The following is a 21,526-nucleotide window of genomic DNA, read 5'->3' on the forward strand; positions in this document are numbered from 1 at the left end:
AGGGCCTCTGTTCACGTTGTACTGCTCTGTTACTCTATAAATGGGATAGCCACAGAGTTCAGGGATTAGATGGTGAGAAATCGGTTCAGTGTCCAGAAACATTTTCTGAAGCAACATATAGATGGTGCTACTGAAGAAAGGGCTGTTAGGAAGTGAGAATGGGCATGTAGTTGATGTTTTGGGAAGAGTAATTTAGGATCAGTGACCATAATTCCATTAGTGTCAATATAATTATACAGAAAGATAGAACTAATCTTAAAACGAAGATTGTAAATTGGAGTAAGGATAATTTTGATGGCATCAGATAGAACTTGCAAGGGTTGATTGGGAGAGGCTGCTTAAAAGTAAAGCAACATCTGGCAAGTGGGAAGCTATCAAAATTGAGATGGGGAGAGCTCAGGGTCAGCATGTTTCTGTTAGAGCGGGGGTCGGCAACCTACGGCTCCCGAGCCATTTGTGGCTCTTTCACCTCTGTGCTGCGGCTCCCTGTGGCTTTGGGAAATAATTGGTCAGTATTTAATTAAAATGTATTTTATGTTAGTTAGCTTTTGAAATGTAATTCTAAATTTGAAGATTATGGTGATCTTGTACAATCTAAGTGTGGCGACACATTTCCTGGCACATCCGAAACGGCTCACAATTAGCCAGCATTCCGGCTAAGGGAGATAGCCTACGGGGGTTTGTGAGTACGCGTCTTTTGCAGCATCTGCGTCCATGGGGGCTGGGTTGAGGGAGGCTTAAAAGCAAGGCTGTTTAGTTCGAATAAAGCTATCTTTGACTGCAGTTTACTGACACCGCTACAACGTGTTTTTATCGCTGGCTGTCCAGACGGAAGGTGCTGAAACGCTTTGTCGCGTGTCTGGAAGAAGTGAAAACTTTCCTGGGCAGCAAAGGGCTCACCTTTCCTGAGCTGGAACAGCCAGAGTGGCTGGAAAAGCTACACTTCATGGTAGACATGACAGCGCACCTGAACACGCTGAACATAGCTCTTCAGGGGTAAGGACGTACAGCCCTGCACATGTTGGAGGATGTTTTGGCATTCGAGCGCAAGTTGACAGTGCTTGCCAGAGATTTACAGAAAGGCACTTTGTCTCACTTCCCCAATTTGAGAGAGTTCAAACAAGGTCACGACATGATAATTTCGGAGTATTTACATTCTGCAATCATCGCAATGCAAACATCGTTTGGGAAACGCTTCTGTGAGTTCAGAGAGGAAAAAAACACATTATCCTTCCCGGTCACTCCCTTAAGCATCGATCCTTCCCTACTGAATACGACTGCATTGGCAGGTGTGAGTCAACCTGATCTTGAGATGGAACTGGCCGACATAGCCGACAAAGACATATGGGTGTCCAAGTTTAGACGCTTGACAGCAGACCTTGAAGATGTTGCCCGTCAGAAGGCCGTTCTTGCTCAGAAACACAAATGGAGTGATATTGAAAACCTTCCAAAACCGGACAAACTTGTGTTCGAAACATGGAATGCTATGCCCGACATTTATGTAAACATTAAAAAGTATGCGCTTTGAGTCCTGTCGATCTTTGGATCCACATATGTAAGTGAGCAGGTGTTCTCCAACATGAACTTTATTAAAAACAAACATCGCGCACGCCTCACAGATGACAGCTTGCGATCCTGTGTAAAGATGAAGGTGACATCATACAGCCCTGATGTGCAGACGCTGTGCGCTGAGGTCCAGGAGCAGAAATCCCATTAACCAAGTATGATAAATATTTTAATTGCCTATTATTTTATGTATATTCATATTTTTTCATTGTTCAGTGAAATAGTCCTTTTATTTTTCAGGCTGACAGCTGGCTGATGTTATTTTTGGTTTGCTGCTGGCGGAAAATTTAAGTTCGGCGTTTTTCATAAATACAAGAAGGACTCAAATAGACATTGAGTATTTTACTTAAAAGTAACTTTCAACCCAACGTCTTTTTTTCGGAGTTCAAAACGTTTTTGTTGCATGCAGAAATGTAATTTCGTTTTCTCTGCAGGAGTTCATCAATTTCATAAATGCAACACATTATAGTTTGTTTATACATAGCATAAAGGCAAAAAAAACGTTGTATGCAGTGTTATTTCATTTTAAATGTCAAACGGGTTTTGCGGCTCCCAGTGTTTTCTTTTCTGTGGGAAACGGGTCCAAGTGGCTCTTTCAGTGGTAAAGGTTGCTGACCCCTGTGTTAGAGTAAAAGGTGAGGACAGCAAGATTAGGGAACAGAAAACAAACTGCTGGGGGGGGGGGGAGGGTAATTGTCAACGTTTTGGGTCAAGATCTTGCACCAGGACTGAGCAGACTTGGAAACCTTGGTTGATGAGAGATATTAAGGGTTTGATTAAGAAAAGGGAGGCATAAAGGGCCATAAGATATCCCAGGCAGATAAGATGATGGTCAAATCCTAAAAGATTCCTTAAGTACATTAAGAACAGAAAGGTAACTAGGAGAGACGAGTTCCCCTTGAGGATCATTGTGGTGATCTGTATGTGGAAGTATAGGAAATGGGTGAAGTCTTAAATGATACTTCTCATCTTGTGCATCTTAGAAAAGGACATGGAAGCCAGTGAGTTCCGGAGAGAACAGTGATATTCTGGAGCATCTCAACACTGCAAAGGATGAGATATTGGATGTCTGTAACACATTTGAGAATGACATGGTACATTTTTGGAAGTTAAACAGGACAGATGTGCATAGTAACTGGCAAGACCCCCCAAGCAGTTTTGATGAACAGAGGTATAAGTACAATATTCCTTAAAAATGACAACAGAAGTAAACAGAATCTATGGAGGGGAATAAACAGTTCACATTTCAGACCAAGACCCTTCATCAGGATTGTTTATTCCTCTCCATAGATGCTGCCTGACCTGCTGAGTTCCTCCAGCATTTTGCATCTATTGCTCTTGATTTCCAGCATCTGTAGAAGTTCTTGTGTTTACAAATAGACAGAGCAGTGAGGAAGGCATATGGAATGATTTATTTCATCATCTGAGGCATGGAGTATGAGTTGGGATGTCGCATTATAATTGCACTAAATGTTGGTTAAGCCACACACTGTGTGCAGTTCTGGTCATCACACTATAGGAAGTGTGTGGTTAAGATAGAGAGTACACAGAAATTTCTTTAGGATGTTACCTGTATGAGAGGGCATGATTTATCAGGAGATATTAGATGGACCGGAGTAAAGGAGGCTGAAAGGTAATGTGGTAGACGTATATAAATTTGAGAGGCATAGATTGGATAGCTGGTGTCTGAAACTATAGGGCACAGATTTAAGGTGAAAGGGAGGAAGTTTAAAGGAGATGTGAGGAGTAAAGGTTTCACAGTGAGAAAATGGTATATGAAATAAGCTGCCAGAAGAGGTGGTGGAGGCAAGAACAGTAACACATTAACACATTTAATGAGTAAAGTACAGAGAGTAGGAGAATTAATACAGGTAAGTAGGATTAGTGTAGTTAGGCATGATGGTTGGCATAGGCCTGATGGGCCAAAGCCAAAGGGTTTGTTTCTCAGTTGTATTATTCTATTACTCTAAGTTTCCTGTGAGCTCACATGGCCCCAAGATGAAAGCCACCAAAAAAAGTTGAGACCCTGTTCAGTGTAGGAATCTGATATCAAAACCTGGTCATATTTTAATGGATGGAAAATGAACATACTGTTTTGAGAAGGAACCTGCTGATAATGAGCAGCAGTACGGAAGTGAAACTGGTTGAAACAGGTTGTTTAATCACATTTATTTTGCAATATTTCTTGCAAACTGTTGTAGTGCACTGGGTGCAGTATATTCAGATCTGCCATTAGATTTTACAGAATTATTTTATCACTCCATTGCATTGAGATAAATTAAAAATATCAGTGTAACAGCATCAAACATTTGATAACATCACACACAGATTTATTAATAGACAAGTATTTCCAAAATAGCCAATTTCAAAAGTAAGGATATCTGGATTTTAACAATGAATGATGTATAAATATTTTTAGTTGTGTAGAAATTTTTAATAGGGGCTCAATGAACATAAGAAATGAAGCAATCTTGATCATGTAAATTTTTACCATCAATTTATGCATTCTAAACGCTAATCCTCTTAACGTACAAAGCAAAGAAAAATACCATGCGTGAAGGATTATACACCACTGATTGATGCTAGATTAATCCCTCATGCAGGCCATCATCAGCTTCAACAGAAGCCATGAGTGAAATGGACAAAAGTAGTTCTTGGAGATAAAATCATGTGTTGTATATAAAGTCAATATAATGACCACAAACTTTCTTGACTATCCCAAAAATGTAATGAGAAAAGGGATAATTTTCAAAATGACCTTAGTTTAAACAAAAGATCATAAGACCACTGGTATTTCCATGTCTGTACTCAATTCCAAATAACTGTATAAAATATTTAAAATAATGTCTTTGGGTTGTCAAGCAATTTGAAATTAATCATATTATAAAAATGGGTTGAGTTATACAATTAAACAAGAACAGAATAATATATGTTAAATAAAATACTTTGCCTTTCATTTTATATGGCCACATAGTAAATGCATTGTCATAATAACTTTTAATATTAGTTTAACCTTTGATGTTGGAGTTGCTACTAGAGTTGCTTCCTCAGAGCTCCAGTTTACTGGTTCAATGCTGACCACTGGTATTGTTAGTGTAGAATTCATAAGTTCTCACTGTCACCGTGTTACTCCAATTTCCTCCTATATCCTATTTAAATTTGCCACTGTAAATTGCCCCTAGTATGTGTCAGTGAGTCTGGAATCTGGGGTGGGGGATGGGTGGAATCTGATGGAAATAAGAGAAGCACAAAATAGGGTTAGTGCAAATGGGTGCTTTGCACAGATCCAGAGGGCCAACACACCTTTGCATCCTGTACAATTCTCTTGCTCTACAAACCTTACCTTATAAATTCTAATCCTCTATGGACTTGCTTCCAGTCTATGATCCCTCATCTAGTTTCCTGACATTCCCCCTTCCCTTTTACCCCACCATTGGGGATCAACAATCTTGGTAATATTCCTTGCCAGTTATGCAAGGATAAAGGAAATGTTAAATAAAGGTTATGCAACAAGGAAATGTTGTGTAGGATGTGTAAAGTGAGGCATCAGGGAGAGGAAGGAGGGAAATGTTAAGGGGGAATTTTCCCTCCAGGGCCTGACACAGTGGTAGTGGGCTGAAACTGTTAGCAAGGTTTTTATGGGTAAAGTAAGATAGTGGGACAAATCCATTTGTGAGAAATATGGAGTACTGTAATGCAAACTGTAGAGGGAATGTGGGGAGGTGAGAAAGTAATGCAATGTTGGAAAAGGGGTATTATGAGAGATGTGTGAGGGAATTAGGTAAAAGAAGAGCTGTGTAGCCAAGACGGGTATGGACACAGGATAAAGTCAAGAGGTGGAGCATGATAAATAATTATTTTGTTCTCCTTTGCACTTGTGTACAGGAAATTACATTAGCTAATCTTGAATCTTCAATAATGTAAAGGTGGAAAAAGAGGGTATGGTGAGGGACAAGAGAAATGAAGGGTATTTCTGCTATTTTGGGAGCTGTAATGGAACATTATATTTTGAGAGATTTTAAGTTTCTTGTTTCATTCTTTGGGACTATAGAAATAAATTCTTCATTTGTCTGTTCCTTGATAAATATTATAACGCAAATACATTTGTAATTAGACCCACATAATTAAAGCATCCATCTTCATCCAATTATTGGTAATTCTTTCATATCATTTTACACCAAACCGAAGTGTACCACTTTCAGACTGCTGTTCTTTCCAAGTTCCTGTCGAAAAAGATCAAGTTTTCATCAACATAAGGAATACCTAACCACAGGTATAAGTTGGTTTGTGTCGTGCAAAAATAATACCTATATTCCTCTTTTGCATGTAATCTAATAAAGACAGTTGTAAGGTTTCAAATATCTTTAATTATCTTGGAGATTTTTACTGTATAACAGCTATTAGCATTTATATACTGGCCTTGCACTAGTTTCAACGTTCTTGTACTTCGAAGGTTGCCCGTCTAAGTTTAGATGAATGTTGAGAGCACTTTTTCCCATAGATGCTGCCTAGCCTGTTGAGTTTTTCCAGCATTTTGTGTGTGTTGTTAAGAGCTCCAGCAGTTTTCTATATTTGCTGGGGCCACTTTCAAACAACTTGGGGAATTTTTAACCAACCATTTGAAAACTCTGGTTCTGCACCAGCATGTGGGCTTTTGAGACAGAATCAGATCAAGAATGAACTCCCACTTCGTGTCAATTAGCACCCATAGCAGCTTACCATCAAAGGGAATGTGGCAGAATTTAAATATGATGATACTTAAACATTAATTTGTGACAGAGTGGCACCATGTTTTGTCCCATTATAGAAATTGCTTTAGGGTCACAAGTTGACTGGTGTCAGAAAATGTCTGGTCAAATTTTCAGAGTGAAGCTAAATAATGAGCAAAAAGTCATTATGGTGTTTTATTCCACTGAAAAATAAAACTGGTACAAGATTCTGGTGTCCAGATTGTGATTTTCCCCAACCTTCCTAATAACACCACCTGTTCACCAATTACCACCTCCACTTGGTCACCCTAGCTGAGACCCACCTCTAACCAAGCAGTGAGCTCTGTTGTGCAACTTTTTGTAGCTTAATGTTAAATTAGTTCATTGCATTTGCACATATTTATACATCTCACCTGCGCTTCTCCTCCTCCTCCACCTCCAGAAGTGTTACCTTAAAAAATACGTAATACGTTATTTTCCTTATCCAATGCCATTTTAGATAGTTGATGCAAAATGAATGACATTCATGAAGTTTACAACATGCAAATATTTAAAGTGTGCATATTTTGAATAAAAGGCAAACTAATATTAACAGTTACATTAGCAATGAAAATTGATGAAAAAGTATATAATGTTGCTGTTACTCTTAATTATGATCAGTAAAATTACATAATAAAATGTCAGAGAGCTAAAAGCTCTGAGGACGTTTTTAAAAGATTAAATCCTAACTAAATTTTGAGGTTTTAAATATATTCCTACTACCTGTGTGCATTTATTTACCAAGTAGCAAGTTTTCTAAATACTATTTTGCTTCTCTCAAACATCTACCTTAAAATCTTCAGGCATGTGCCATAATTGTTTACAAATCTTTTATTGCACATTTTTATACCAGTTGATGTCTTTTACCTGCCTGGATCCAGGCTGACGGGTCACCTATCAACCCTGAACCATAGGTATTGAACTCAAGTTCACTCTCTGTATCGCCCCTCAAGTTATAGCATGAAGGCCTGATCAGGAGAAAACAATAAGTTAGCCCTTAAATTGATATTATTTGTTTACATCAGCTCTCTGATACATCACCATTTCAAATAACTGGAAGTACTATTTCTGCAATATATCCAACCTCATATTTATTTTTGGACAGGTTCCTCATCGATTATTACTGCAATTCTGTGTTCTGCCATGTGTAATCCTATGCAGGAGTACATTGGGGAATTGGCAGTGAAGAGTAAGCTAATGAGGTTGAGACTTATGCATTCCCACTCAATGGCTATTAATTGTGGAACTACTATTATCTTTCTAAATCTAGATCAATTTCTTTTTTCTATTTCAGCGTATCTGGAGTGTTGCCGACATTTATTCCCTATCTGAGAGATCATAATAGACTGAGTTCAAGAACCGCGAGATAGTGGTGCAGCTTTATGAAACCCTGATTAGATCACTCTTGGACCATTGTGTTCAGTTCCAGCCACCCCATTATAGGGAGCATGTGGAAGCTTTACCAGGAAGAGGGCACAGAGGAGCTTTACCAGGATGTTGCCTGGATTAGAAAGCATGTCTTATAAGGATCGGTTGAGTGAACTAGGACTTTTCTCATTGATATGAAGAAGAATGGGATGTGACTAGTTAGAGGTGTATAAGATGATGAGCATATATCAAGTAGATAGTCAGATTTTTTTCTCAGGTTGGAAATGGCTAAGATGAGGGAGCCTAATTTTGAGGTGATTGGAGGAAAGTATAGTGGGGATGTCAGTGGTACGTTTTTTTTTACACAGAAAATGATGGGTTCATGGAACACACTGCCAGGGGTAGTGGTAGAGGCAGATATTTAATAAATATTTAGGCATATGGCTGATAGAAAAAATGGAGAGTAATGTGGGAGGGAAGGGTTGGATTAATTTTAGAGTCAGCACAACAGTGTGGGTGGAAGGCCCTGTAGTGTGCTATTATATTCTATGTGCCAGCTTGGGTGGGGAGTTCACCCCAGCAGTGTTAAGGGAATATCATCATCCCCCTCAGACTGATGTATCTATCACCCTTGTCCTTTTGTGTGTTACTATTCATAAGTCTGCAAAGTACTATCAAAGAGTTGCTGCAGTGCATTTTGTAGCTGGTAAACAATGCAGCAATAATGTCTTCCAGAATACTGGAGAATATGGTAATAATATTGTAACATGAGACTTTCGTGTTCTGGGTTCTCAGTATCTGGCATCTGTGAGGGACAAATAGGATGAGCCATTGAGCAGCCTTAGCTCGACTATTGCTCAGGTTGTGTTGTATTTGAATACAAACCTGTGGCACTATAAATGGAACTGAATATTATGCCAGCATGAAGGAAATAGCATGAATGGGTGTTTATTGATGAAGCAGCTCATAAAAGGAACTGTATATCTGACAGCCTGTGAAGAATTTCATCCCTTCTGGCTTCAGTTTCAGGAGGTTTCCCTATTTCAATGAGCTCCATCATTGGTAATATTGGTCTGTCTATTCTAAGTTGAAATATAATAGTATTGGAGCCAGCTCAGATTTGTTTGATTACTGGCATAGGGGAATTGCCTAATGGGGAAAGGTAATGGAAGTTTTAATTGAGAATAATGAGAGGTTGAAACATGGGATTCTAGAGTTGTGGGGATGGGGTGGAAATGATGCAAAGTTGGTTCCCCTCATGGGATTGAGGGAGGAGGCATAGCTTCAAAAACAGAGTTATCCATTAGAGAGCGATAATGGGCATTTTCTCTTTGATGGCAATGAGTGTTTGGAATTCTTACGTCATCTGTATCGTTAACTATATTCAGACTGAGGCAGAAGGTTTTTGGTCTGTGGAAGAGTCTGGACAGCAGGCTGGCGAGCAGAACTGAGAGCAAGACCACATTAGCTTCAATCGTATGGAATCGCTGATGTTGAACAGCTTGTTGCTGCTCCACTTACTTACCCTGCCTTGAAGTTGAGGGTACGTCTGTACCAAAACTGTAATAATGTCGGCAGTCACTTATTTTATGGTGAGGTGCAACCGAAGCCACTACCACCCCACCAGTCTCCACATCCTCTTACCCTTTCCTCCTGCCACCTTACCAGGGATAGGGTTCCTCTTGTCCTCACCTACCACTCCAGCAGCTTCTGCATCCAGCACATAATTCTCCGAAACTTCTGCCACCTCCAACGGGATTCCACCACCAAGCACATCTTTCCCTCTGCCCCCCCCCCCCCACTTTCTACTTCCCTCTGGGATCACTCTCTACGCGACTCCTTTGTCCATTCGTCCCTCCCTGCTGATCTCCCTCCTGGCTCTTATCCTTGTAAGGGCTACACCTCCTCCCTCACTACCATTCAAGGCCCTAAACAATCCTTCCAGATGAGGTGACGCTTCACCTGTGAGTCTGTTGTGTCTACTGTGTTCGGTGCTCCCGCTGTGGCCTCCTGTACATCGGTCAGACCCAAAGTAAATTGAGAGACTGCTTCACCGAGCAGCTACACTCTGTCCACCAGATCTCCCAGTAGCCACCCATTTTAATACCACTTCCCATTCCATTCCAATATGTCCAGCCATGGCCTCCTCCACTGTCGTGATGAGGCCACACTTAGGTTGGAGGAACAACACCTTGTATTCCATTTGGATAGCCTCCGACCTGATGGCATGAACATCGATTTCTCAAACTTCCGGTAATGCCCTCCCAACCCCCTCCAACATTTCCCCATCCCCTTTTCCCTTTTTCACCTTATCTCCTTGCCCACCCATCACCCCCTCTGATGCTCCTCTCCCCTTTTCTTTCTTCCATGGCCTTCTGTCTCTTTCACCAATCAACTTCCCAGCTCTTTACTTCATCCTTCCCCCTATTCACCTATTACCTTGTGTTTCTCTCTCCCCTCCTCCCACCTTTTAAATCTACTCCCTAGCTTTTTTCGCCAGTCCTGCTGAATGGTTTCAGCCAGAAACGTCGACTGTACTTTTTTCCATCGATGCTGCCCGGCCTGCTGAGTTCCTCCAGCATTTTGTGAGTGTTGTACTAATGAGTGTGTTATTGCTGAGAGCATTGTGCTTTTTTGTCACTTTCCTTTACTCATTTGGATCAGCCCTACTTTTTTTGTAGTAGAATATTTGGGCAGTAATATCAATATTGTTGCTGTGCTGGAACAGTTTGATAGAGGCAGGGTAATTCTGGAACACTACTATTCAGCTCTGTGGTCATGTTTTATTTGGTATCCATTGACTTTACTATGTCATTATACTTGGCTGATTTGTGACAACATTAGAGTGAATTGTGCTAAATGAAGACTGGTGGGTTAGGGTGTAGGCCAAGAAGGAATATCCACTTGACCTATGATCCCTCTAAGCTGTGCGCGTCTGTGCACACACACGTTTTTGAACCACCGCACAAAGGAAATTAATGTGTGCACAAAAGGTTAGTCACCTAAAATAATGTAGTAATTAATAATTATACTTATTGGAAATAATTTTTAGCTAAATATTTCTGTTAACTAGTTAGTCAGCTTTTTAAATACCACAATGCACATCACTAATTTATGTCACCTCACTTTTCCTGTTCCGGTTTGTACAGCAGCATCACGGCGGCAGCCATCTTTGGCAGATAGTGTTCATATCGTAAAGTTTGCAAAGATCTGTTTCAGATCCTGTAGATAGCTTATTAAGTTTTTATTGAAAAAAATATTGATTCACTATGTCGAATACAAAAGAAGAAAGGGTGTGAAGCACAAAAGAAATGCAAGTTTGTTTAAAGTTGAATGGTTTAACAAAATAGTAGAAACTGCTACACTGAAAGCTCATGACGTCATGAATGTTCAGCTACGAGAAATATTTATGTATGATTCAGAAACTGGAGTTATCTGTTTGTATTGTTGTGATGTGAAAGTTGCTGGAGAATTTGCTAGTGGAAAGAAATGGGATGATATTTGGAAATTTGACTTCTGGAAGTGTCATTTGGCAAGTAAATCGCATTTGGACAGTGTACAAAAGCTCAGGCAACTGAACTCGTCATTACCTGTTACAGGAGCGCTACGCATATTATAGTTGAGTGAAGATGAGCAAGGGTGAAAACGATCAAACCCAGAGGAGATCAAAGTCTAAAATGTCTAAAATATGATTTTCTAGCTGAAAATACTGTATCAGTTAGACTTTAATGATTTCAAATTTTCCATGTAAGAAAAAAATTAAATCAATTGGATGGAAGTTCTATTAGTCTAGATAGAGTTTACAAAGAATGGGTAAATGCCAAAAACAGGAGAGAGAGAAAAAATAACTACAGTAAATGACAAATACGAGGGGTAATTGGTGAGTTTGTGGCCTAGGGTAGTAGGAGTCAATTTCAGAAAACCTAGCACATTTATTTTTCAACATAGTCCCCTCCTACATTTATACACTTAGTCTAGTAGTCGTGGAGCATACCGATCCCTTCTTTGTAGCATTCGGCGTCTTGGACCTCCAGAAGTGGTCCACAGCAGGGGTGATTGATAAGTTTGTGGCCTAAGGTCGAAGGAGATGAGTTATTAACTTCAAACTTTCTGCATAATCACTCAGAGTTGAACTATACATGCATGTAACGAGAGCTGTATAACTCATCTTCTTCGACCTCAGGCCACAAACTTATCAATCACCCCTTGCTGTGGACCACTTCCGGAGGTCCAAGACGCTGACTTCTACAAAGAAGGGATCTGTATGCTGCACAACTGCTGTACTTAGTGTGTAAATGTAGGAGGGGACTATGTTGAAAAATAAATGTGCTAGGTTTTTTAAAATGGACTCCTTCTACCTTAGGCCACAAATTTATCAATCACTCCTCATATGTATGTTATTTTGTTGTTATTCTGTGCAGTTTTATGTTTTATGTATTTTGTAAACCTACATAATCTGTGCCATGTGCACATTCAGTGCATACATACTTTTGTCACAGGAAAAACATTTGCGCAATGTAAGATTTTTGCACACACTGACTACTAAAAATTAGAGGGAACATTGCACTTGACACTTGTGACTGAAAACTGCTTTTGCTTCAGGCTTTTTGTCAGGATAGTTAATATGCAAGTGGATGAAATGTTTTCTGGATGTTGGCAACAGAGTTATTACAATCAGATCAGCCGTGATCTTATTAAATGATAGAGGGTGAGGGGACAGTTGCCTCCCAGTGTGTGTGTGTTTTCCTATGTCCTTGCCTGGGTGTTGTCACTGAGAACGAGGATGTCATGGAGCCTTCGTCCATTAGTTGTTTCAGCAGTGGGATATGGCTGTACAATCAAGCTTTAAGCTGACCTTTGGGTTTGAGAATTGTTTTGTGATTGCTGCTTCCACTGCTTAGCATGTAGGTTCTCCAATTTGGCAGCTTATTTTTACATACTTGAGTCTAGACTGGTTCACTAGCTTGGTATTAATGGATCTACAGGTTTTGGGTAGAGTGGTGGAGGAGTTCATTTAGATTTTTCTATATGGTATTTCATGCTTCACACTTCTTGCTATATATTGTCTAGTAGCCACATCCTTCAGTATGTGATCATTTCAGATGGTTATGGTCGAACTGTTCCTGGAGATGTGCACTGATTTGCTAGTTTCCAACCTGTCAACCCTACCCCCATTCCCCCTCAAGAACATTCTATGTCCACAATATTTCTTCCAAGTGGCGTTCAGCTTTGACTAGTAGTGATTCAGCAGTGCTGGAAATCAGGAGGTTACCACATCCATTTTTGTTATGTTACAAATGAAGGACAGGGACTAATGTTGAGGACTCATTGCCAATACACCATCCCATGACATTAACTCTTTGCTGATGACTTCAATAAAAATGAATATAGGACATATCCAAATATTTGAACACCAGATGAAAATGTGATTTTTGTAATATATTTGTCCTCATGAGGTGCCTCTGAAATTTTCATTTGGGCATTTCAGAGGGCAATCACATAGCATAAGCTCAAGCCATGTTTGGCCAGACAAGGAAAGGACATGAGCAAATCAGTTTGGTGAAATCTGTTGTTCATTTTCAATTTTAAATTTGTGTAATTAACAATTTAAATGCCTCAGCTGCAGTGACGGGATAGGAATTAATGCCTTTACACTATTATGGTATCCTGGTCCTATAAGCCTAATGCAGCAATTTACAAATTAACCCATAAAGCTTCTGTAGATTTGATATACAGTATCAATGACACAATTCAATCTCACTGCAAACACAGCAGTAGCCTTAATAACATTAATTGCATGTTCCTGCCAACAGTTTAACCTGTGGCCCTTTTTCACATTTCCTTGTTAATATTTGTTGATGTCCATAGTATTTGTAACTACAATAGACAACTGGATTTTGAATGATACCAAGCTTTGTTTGAACTGGCTGCCTGCTGACACATGATAAAGATCTGGTCAAAACCCTGACAATTTTTTTGTTATCTTCAGTCTTCCCATGCATTACAGCTTAGGGCGTGCTGCTGCAATTTCTGCTCTTTGATTGTGAAGTGATTGTCCTCTTCATCAGCTTTCCCTCAGCCAAATAAAGCTTCAATTTTGCTGCTATTCCATCACCATAAGCTTTATTGGCTGGATAGAAAAGACAATGACACTTCATCTGAGACTAGATTAGGCTGAGAAACAAAAATGAAAGGATTGTTTTCTTCTCAGTCTGTTTATCTTTGGTGTAGCATCTTGATCAGCTGCATTACTAATTCAGCAGTGGGCAGCATTCTGATTTTTGGCAGCCAAACTGTTCGGACTTTTAAACTGTTCAAACCAGCTTAATCCTGTCCATCCTCTCTTTAAAGTATTCTTTTAAGTTGAATGATTTTGGAAGAAAGAAAGTACAAAGGAGAAGCAGCCAGTTTAAAGGAAGTCTGTCAGGACTTTCAGTGAAATGGAAGATTGTGAAGAAAGTTGGAGACAGTTCCTCATGGGCAAGTTTTTAAAAGAGAATGGTGTCTGTTGGGACATTCTGAGGAGCAGGACATTGCTTTGGTTATTAGTAACTTAGCAAGGGCCAATAAAAGAAGTTAGGTTTAAGCAAAGTGAGCACTGTTAGAGTGGGAGACTTTGGCTTAATAGGCAGAAGCGAAGGGTGCTGAGTTGTTTAGAATGATTTATTTGATTGTAGAGAGGAGAAGTTAGAGCCAAAGATATAACAAGCTCAGCAAGAAAAGGCTAAAGTAAGTGACCAAGGTGAATGCATAAGTCAAAGGTTTCAGAGAAGAGGAACAGGCAAGTACAGGTAGATCCTCAGTCCTTGATTCAGTGTAAGTTAATGTGGTGGAATGATACTCCTGTAAACTGTGGGATTTCAGGGTATCTAATAGCCTCCCTGATGACTGCATTAATGGGAAGTGCACCCAACTTCAGCTCCTGATTGACCAGGGAAAGGAACTGCAAACGGAGCTGGTTGTACTCAAGATCATCGGGAGGCTGAAACCTTTTACTGAGATGGTCAGAGTTCAGGCTTCAGAAATCAGATGGATGACTACCAGGAGAAGTAAGGGGAGTAAGCAGTCAGTGCAGAGTACCCCGTGGCTATTCCCCTCAGCAACAAGCAAATCCCTTTGGATACTGCTGGGGGGATGACCTAGCAGGGCAAAACAACAGCATTCAGACCAGTGGCATTGTAGCTGCCTCTGAGGCTCAGCAGTGAAGGGTAAAGTCTGCCAGAGTGTTATTGATAGGAGACATGATAGTAGGGGATGGACAGGAGATTCTGTAGCTGTGAAAGAGACACCGAGATAGTGTGTTGCCTCCCAACTGCTAAGGTTCAGGATGTCTCAGATTATTTTCAAGAGGGAGGGTGAGCTGCCAGAGGTTATAGTGCACATTGGCAATAATGACATAAGTAGAAAGGGGAAAGAGGTCCTGCACATTGAGTATAAGGAGTTCGGGAAGAGGCTGAAGTACTCCAAGATCATAACCTCTGGATTACTCCTGGTGCCACATGCTAGTCAGGGTAGGTATTAGATGACAGTACTGATGAACGAGTGGCGAAGGAACTAGGGCAGGGGCCAAAGTTTCAGATCCTTGGATCATTGGAACCTCTTTTGGGGCAGGGGTAACCTCTATAAGAGGGGTGGTTGCTCCTAAACTGGAAGGAAATCAATATTTTGGCTGGAGGTTTACTAATGCCACTCAAGAAGGTTTGAGCTAATTTGGCAGGGGGATGGGAACCAGAGCAGCAGGCAGACAGTGAAGGAATGGAGAGGAAGGCAATTTTTTTTTTCAGCGCTACAGTCAAATAGGCAATAGAGGCCTCATTCAGGTCATGGAGAGAGATTTAAAGAAAAAGCTTTCGTAGGATTTTGGTTTCTTCAGCAGCACAGTTACGATTAAGGCTGGGACAAGCAGCCAAGTTTTTGGAGAGGCCATTGTGTGAGTGGACCAGGGTTGAAGTGGGGAGGCTTTGGCTCATCAGGCTTTGAACAGGCTTGGGCAAAGTAAGTATCTGATGAGTTTCTACTTCTTTCTTCTCCTATGAAATACTAAAGGGGGAGGTTGAGCAGCCAAAAGTCTTGGTGTATATTGGCACTAATTACATAGGTAGGAAAAGTGAGAAGGTCCTGAAGAGAGAATTTAGAGAGCTAGGTAGAAGCTGAAAAGCAGGACCACGTAGCAGGTGAGGGTAAGAACAGGATGATTTGGCAGATTAATGTGTGGCTGAGGAACTGGTTCAGGGGGCAGGGTTTCAGATTTCTGGATCATTGAGACCTCTTCTGGGGAAAGTATCTATACAAAAGGGAAGGGTTGCACCCGAACCGGAAGTGGACTGATATCCTTGCGGGTAGGTTTCCTAGAGCTATCGGGGAAGATCTAAACTAATTTGGCAGGAGGATGGGAACCAGAGTGAAAGGGCTGTTGGTTTACAAGCAGAGGTGGCAGTAAGGCTGTCAGGAAGGCCAGGCAGATGATGGGGCAAAATTACAGTCAATGGAACACAGCAGGCCAGGAGGTGATTGAAAAGGGTGACAAATATAGGTTTGAAGACACTATATTTGCATTGATGCAGTATACAGAATAAGGTGGATGATCTTGTAGAACAGAGATTGACAGGTGTGATATTGTAGGCGTCATTGAGTTGTGGCTGAAAGAGATTTATAGTGGGAGCTTGACACCCAAGGATACATACTGTAACAAAATAAATGGCAGTTAAGCAGTGGCCCTGTTGATTAAAAAATGAAATCAAATCCAAAGAATGAGGTGACATAGGACCAGAAGTTGTAGAATCTTTGTGGGTGGAGTAAGAAACTGCAAGGGTGAAAAGCCCTGATGGGACTTGTATACAAGCCTCCCAACAGTTCCCAGGATGTGAGGTACAAATTACAATGGAAGATAGAAAAGGCATGTGAAAAGGGCAATGTTACGATAGTCATGGGGTATTTCAATATGCTGGTGGATCAGGAAAATCACCAACAGAGAGAATTTTGGGAATGCCTACGCTTTTTAGAGCAGCTTGTCATTCAGCCAACAAGGAGATCAGCTTTTCTGAATTGGGGTTTTATAATGAAATTGGATTTGGTAAGGGAGTTTGAGCCCACTAGGAGAAATGCAACTTTGGACTGGGTGTAGTGTAATGAATCAAAATATTAGGGAGCTTAAGGTAAGGGAATCCTTAGGAGGCAGTGATCATAGTATTATAGAATTCACCCTGCAATTTGAGAGGGAGATGATAAAGTCAGATGCAATCAATATTACAGTGGAGTAAAGGGAATTACAGAGGCATGATGAAACGGCTGTAACGAAACCCAATTTCTCTCAGGATCAGTAAAGTATGTCAGTTTGTATGAGCAAGGAGCTGGCCAAAGTTGATTGGGAAGGAACACTAGCAGGGATGATGGCAATGCAGCAAAGGCTGGAGTTTTTGGGAGCAATTTGGAAGGCACAGGATAGATACATTCCAAAGAAGTATTATCCTAAAGGCAGGATGATGCCACCGTGGCTGACAAAGGAAGTAAAACCCAACATAAAAGCAAAAGTGAGGGCATAAACTTAAAAAAAAAACAGCATGAAATGGACTAGATGAAATATGAAGGTAAGCTAGCCAATAATATCAAAGAGGATACAAAAGTTTTGTTCAGATGTATAGAGTAAAAAAGGCAAGGGTAGATACTAGACCACTGGAAAATGACACTGGAGAGGTAGTAATGGAGGACGAAGAAATGGAGGACAAATTGAATAAGCTTTTTGCATCAGTCTTCACTGTGGAAGACGAGCAGTATGCTGGAAGTTTGCGAATGTCAAGGGACAGAAGTGAGTGCAGTTGCTATTACAAGGAAGAAGGTGCTTGGGAAACTGAGAAGTCTGAAGGTAGATGTGTCACCTGGAACAGATGGACTACACCCCAGAGTTTTGAAAGAAGTAGCTGAAGAGATTGTGGAGGCATCAGTAATGGCATCTTTCAAGAATCAATAGACTGTGGCATGGTTCCAGAGGACTGGAATATTGTAAATGTCACTCCACTCTTCAAGAAGGGAAGAAGGCAGAAAGGAAATTATAAGCCAGTTAGCCTGACCTCAGTGGTTAGAAGGATGTTGGAATTGATTGTTAAGGGATACTTGGAGGAATATGATAAAATAGACCAAAGTCAGCATGAAGTCCTTAAGGGAAAATCTTGCCTAACAAATCTGTTGGAATTCTTTAAGGAAAGGACAAGCAGGATTTATGAAAGAGAGTCAGTAGATATTGCGTACTTAGATTTTTAGAAGGCCTTTTTTTTAATTTTTAAAAATACAAGAAAAAAATATATATTGAAAAAAAAACACTAAACTAAACTAACATGGGCAATAATAACAGTTTATATGTATATGATAGTGTCAAAAACTCCGGAACTCCATACCAGAACAAGAATAAACAGAGAGAAGGTCTGGAAGAGGCCAGATTAATTCATATGAAAATGTTGAATGAACGGTCCCCAAGTTTCTTCAAATTTAATTGATGAGTCAAAAATAGTGCTTCTAATTTTTTCTAAGCTCAGATAAGAAATAGTTTGAGAGAACCACTGAAACGTGGTAGGAGGATTTACTTCTTTCCAATTTTGTAATATAGACCTTCTGGCCATTAATGTTACAAAGGCAATCATTCGTCTAATTGAAGGAGAAAACCGATTACCATCCTCATTTGGTATACCAAAAATTGCAGTAATAAAATGAGGTTGTAAATCAATATTCCAAATTGAGGAAATGGTAGCAAATATGTCCTTCCAATAGTTATATAAGGTGGGACATGACCAAAACATGTGGGTCAATGAAGCCACATCTGAATGACATCTGTCACATTGAGGGTTAATATGAGAATAGAATCAAGCAAGCTTATCTTTAGACATATGAGCTCTATGTACAATTTTAAATTGTATTAAAGCATGTTTAGCACATATAGAAGAAGAATTAACCATTTGTAAAATTTTTTCCCATTTTTCTGTTGATATATTATATTGAAGTTCTTTTTCCCATTCTTGTTTAATTCTACCTGATATTTCTGGTTGTATCTTCATAATCATATTATAAATAAAAGCCACTAATCCCTTCTGACAAGGATTTAAGGTAAAAATCAAATCGGAAAAATCTATTGAAGTTGAATTGGGGAAGGATGGTAGAACTTTATGTAAAAAATTTCTGATTTGTAGATATCTAAAAAAATTAGATTTAGGTAACTTAAATTTGTTGGAAAGTTGGTCGAAAGACATCAGACTACCTTCAAAAAAAAATCACGAAAACATTTTATACCTTCCCTTTTCCATATGCTAAAAGCTTGATCTGTCAAAGAAGGTTTGAAAAAGAAATTAAGTAAGATAGGGCTATCAAGAACAAAGTTTTTCAGAGTAAAAAACTTACGAAATTGAAACCAAATTCGTAATGTATGTTTGACAACAGGGTTGGAAATCTGTTTATTGAATTTAACTAAATCAGCAGGAAGAGAAGAACCAAGAACGGAGAATAGAGAATATCCCTGTGCATCATTGCATTCTAAATTTACCCACTGTGGGCACAATGGTGAATCCAAATCTAATTTCCAATATATTAAGTTACGAATATTATTCGCCCAATAGTAAAATCTAAAGTTAGGTAAAGCTAAACCACCATCTTTTTTAGATTTTTGTAATTGCCTTTTACTTAACCTGGGGTTTTTATTTTGCCACACAAATGAGGAAATTTTTGAATCAATGTTATCAAAAAAAGATTTAGGAATGAAAATTGGTAAGGCTTGAAATAAGTATAAAAATTTCGGTAAAATCATCATTTTAATAGCATTAATCCGACCAACTAATGATAAGGGAGACCATCTTGTAGTAAGTTTTTGAATTTGATGAAGCATAGGTAAAAAATTCAGTCTAAATAAATCTTTATATTTCTTGGTAATTTTTATACCTAAATAGATAAAGTTATCAGTAACAACTTTAAATGGTATCCTGTCATTCAATAAAGTTTGCGCGTTTAAAGGGAATAATTCACTCTTATCCAAGTTTAGTTTATAACCAGAAAAGCTACCAAATTGAGCCAACAAGGATAAAATAGTGGGAATAGACCTGTCAGGATCAGAAATATATAACAGCAAGTCATCAGCATAAAGTGATAACTTGTATAACTTCTCATTACGGGTAATACCAAAAATATTAGGAGATTCACGAATAGCAATGGCTAAAGGTTCTAATGCGATATTAAATAATAAAGGACTTAAGGGACAACCTTGTCTCGTTCCACGAGATAATTGAAAAAAAGAGGATCTGTAATTATTTGTAAGAACAGAAGCAACAGGTTTATAATATATTAGTTTAATCCATGATATAAAATTAGGACTAAAATTAAAATTTCTCAAAGCATTAAATAAGTATGTCCATTCAACTCTATCAAAAGCTTTTACAGCATCTAATGAAATAACACATTCTGGGGTTGTGGGTGATGAAGTATAAATTATATTAATCAATTTTCTAACGTTAAAAAAGGAATACCGATTCCTAATAAAACCAGTTTGGTCTTCTGAAATAATCTGTGATAGTAACTTTTCTAACCTAATAGCTAAAATTTTTGTAAGAATCTTAGAGTCTACATTTAATAGCGATATAGGGCGATAAGATGCACATAAAGTAGGATCCTTATCTTTTTTAAGAATTAGAGAGATAGTAGATTCATAAAAAGACACGGGTAATCTCTTCTTAGCAAATGCATCATTAAAGATTTCACACGAAGGCCTTTGACAAAAGTTCAAAGTAGATTTATTATCAAAGTATAAGTGTTGCCATACAACTCTGAGATTGATTTTCTTGTGGGCATACTCAATAAATGTATATTCAGTAGTTCGCTGAGCCTGGAGTTTAGGTCACAAACATTTTGTCACCAGTTGAGGTGACACCATCAGTGCAGATTTAAATGTTGTTTCTGCTGAGTATTCGCGTATATATTGGTCCAACTGATTGGCCTGAGTGTTTGGAGCAGTCTCCACATTGGATTTAGTATAATAAATTTGTTCTCTCCACATGGACTGTCGGATCTTTGAATCTTGAGACAAGCATTCTGGTGGTTGTGTTGGGTTTGTGTGCTACCATTATTCCGTGTGGTTGCAGCAGTCTTGCTGTCATTTTGGAAATATTCCTGATGTATGGTAGGCTTAGCCTCTTTCTTGTCTGTTCAGTAGGAGTTAAAAGGTTGTTTCTCTGAAGTTGCATCTGAATGCTATTCAGCCAAGTGGATACATACTGCAGTTGTGCAGACCTCAAGAAGAAAGAAGAAAATCACCTTTTTTCAAGAATTCACATGCAATGGTTATCCCAAAATTCTTCATCTGAAGGTGCCTCATCTAGATTAACATCCTTTTAACTTTTGAGGAGCATTATGGTGGCTGTCCCTAGGGCCTGATGGAATATATGCCAGTTTACTGAGAGCAGCAACAGATGAGATTGCTGGGGCTTTGACCAATATCATCTTATCCTCTTACCCACAGGCGAGGTTCCAGAGGTCTGGCCTGTAGCTAATGCTGTTCCATTATTCAAGTAAAGAACCAGGGATAATTCTGGAAGCTATAGACTGGTGAGTCTCATGTCAGTGGTAGGGAAGTTACTGGAGAGAATTTTTAGGGATAGGATTTAGATAAGACTATGGCTTAATTATGGAGAGCCAGCATGGCTTTGTGCAGGGCAAGTTGTGTCTTACTAATTTGATGAGGTGACGAATGTGATTGATGAAGATAGATGTTATCTACATGGACTTTATTAATGTTGACGAGATCCCATGTGTGATGTTCATCCAAAAGATTAAGATACATGGGATCCATGATGAATTGACCATTTGGATCTAAA

At 39.3% G+C, this 21,526-nt stretch overlaps 1 protein-coding gene across 4 annotated transcripts in view; it reads right to left on the reverse strand.

The window, feature by feature from the left end:
• Positions 1-1,989: 1,989 nt before the first annotated feature.
• Positions 1,990-21,526, reverse strand: part of wdpcp (WD repeat containing planar cell polarity effector) — a 203,293-nt gene continuing 183,756 nt past the window's right edge. For 2 of the 4 annotated variants that reach the window (XM_059986134.1, XM_059986135.1), the window contains exon 16: positions 20,483-20,942. In XM_059986134.1, coding sequence (XP_059842117.1) covers positions 20,681-20,942 — 262 coding nt within the window. In that variant the 3' untranslated portion in view covers positions 20,483-20,680. Of the gene's footprint in view, positions 5,790-6,688; positions 6,727-7,181; positions 7,283-20,481; positions 20,943-21,526 lie in introns of those variants that run through there. The other 2 variants (XM_059986133.1, XM_059986132.1) reach the window with 2 other exon arrangements.

Source organism: Hypanus sabinus, chromosome 12 (genome assembly GCF_030144855.1).
Source record: "Hypanus sabinus isolate sHypSab1 chromosome 12, sHypSab1.hap1, whole genome shotgun sequence".
Lineage (NCBI taxonomy): Eukaryota > Metazoa > Chordata > Chondrichthyes > Myliobatiformes > Dasyatidae > Hypanus > Hypanus sabinus.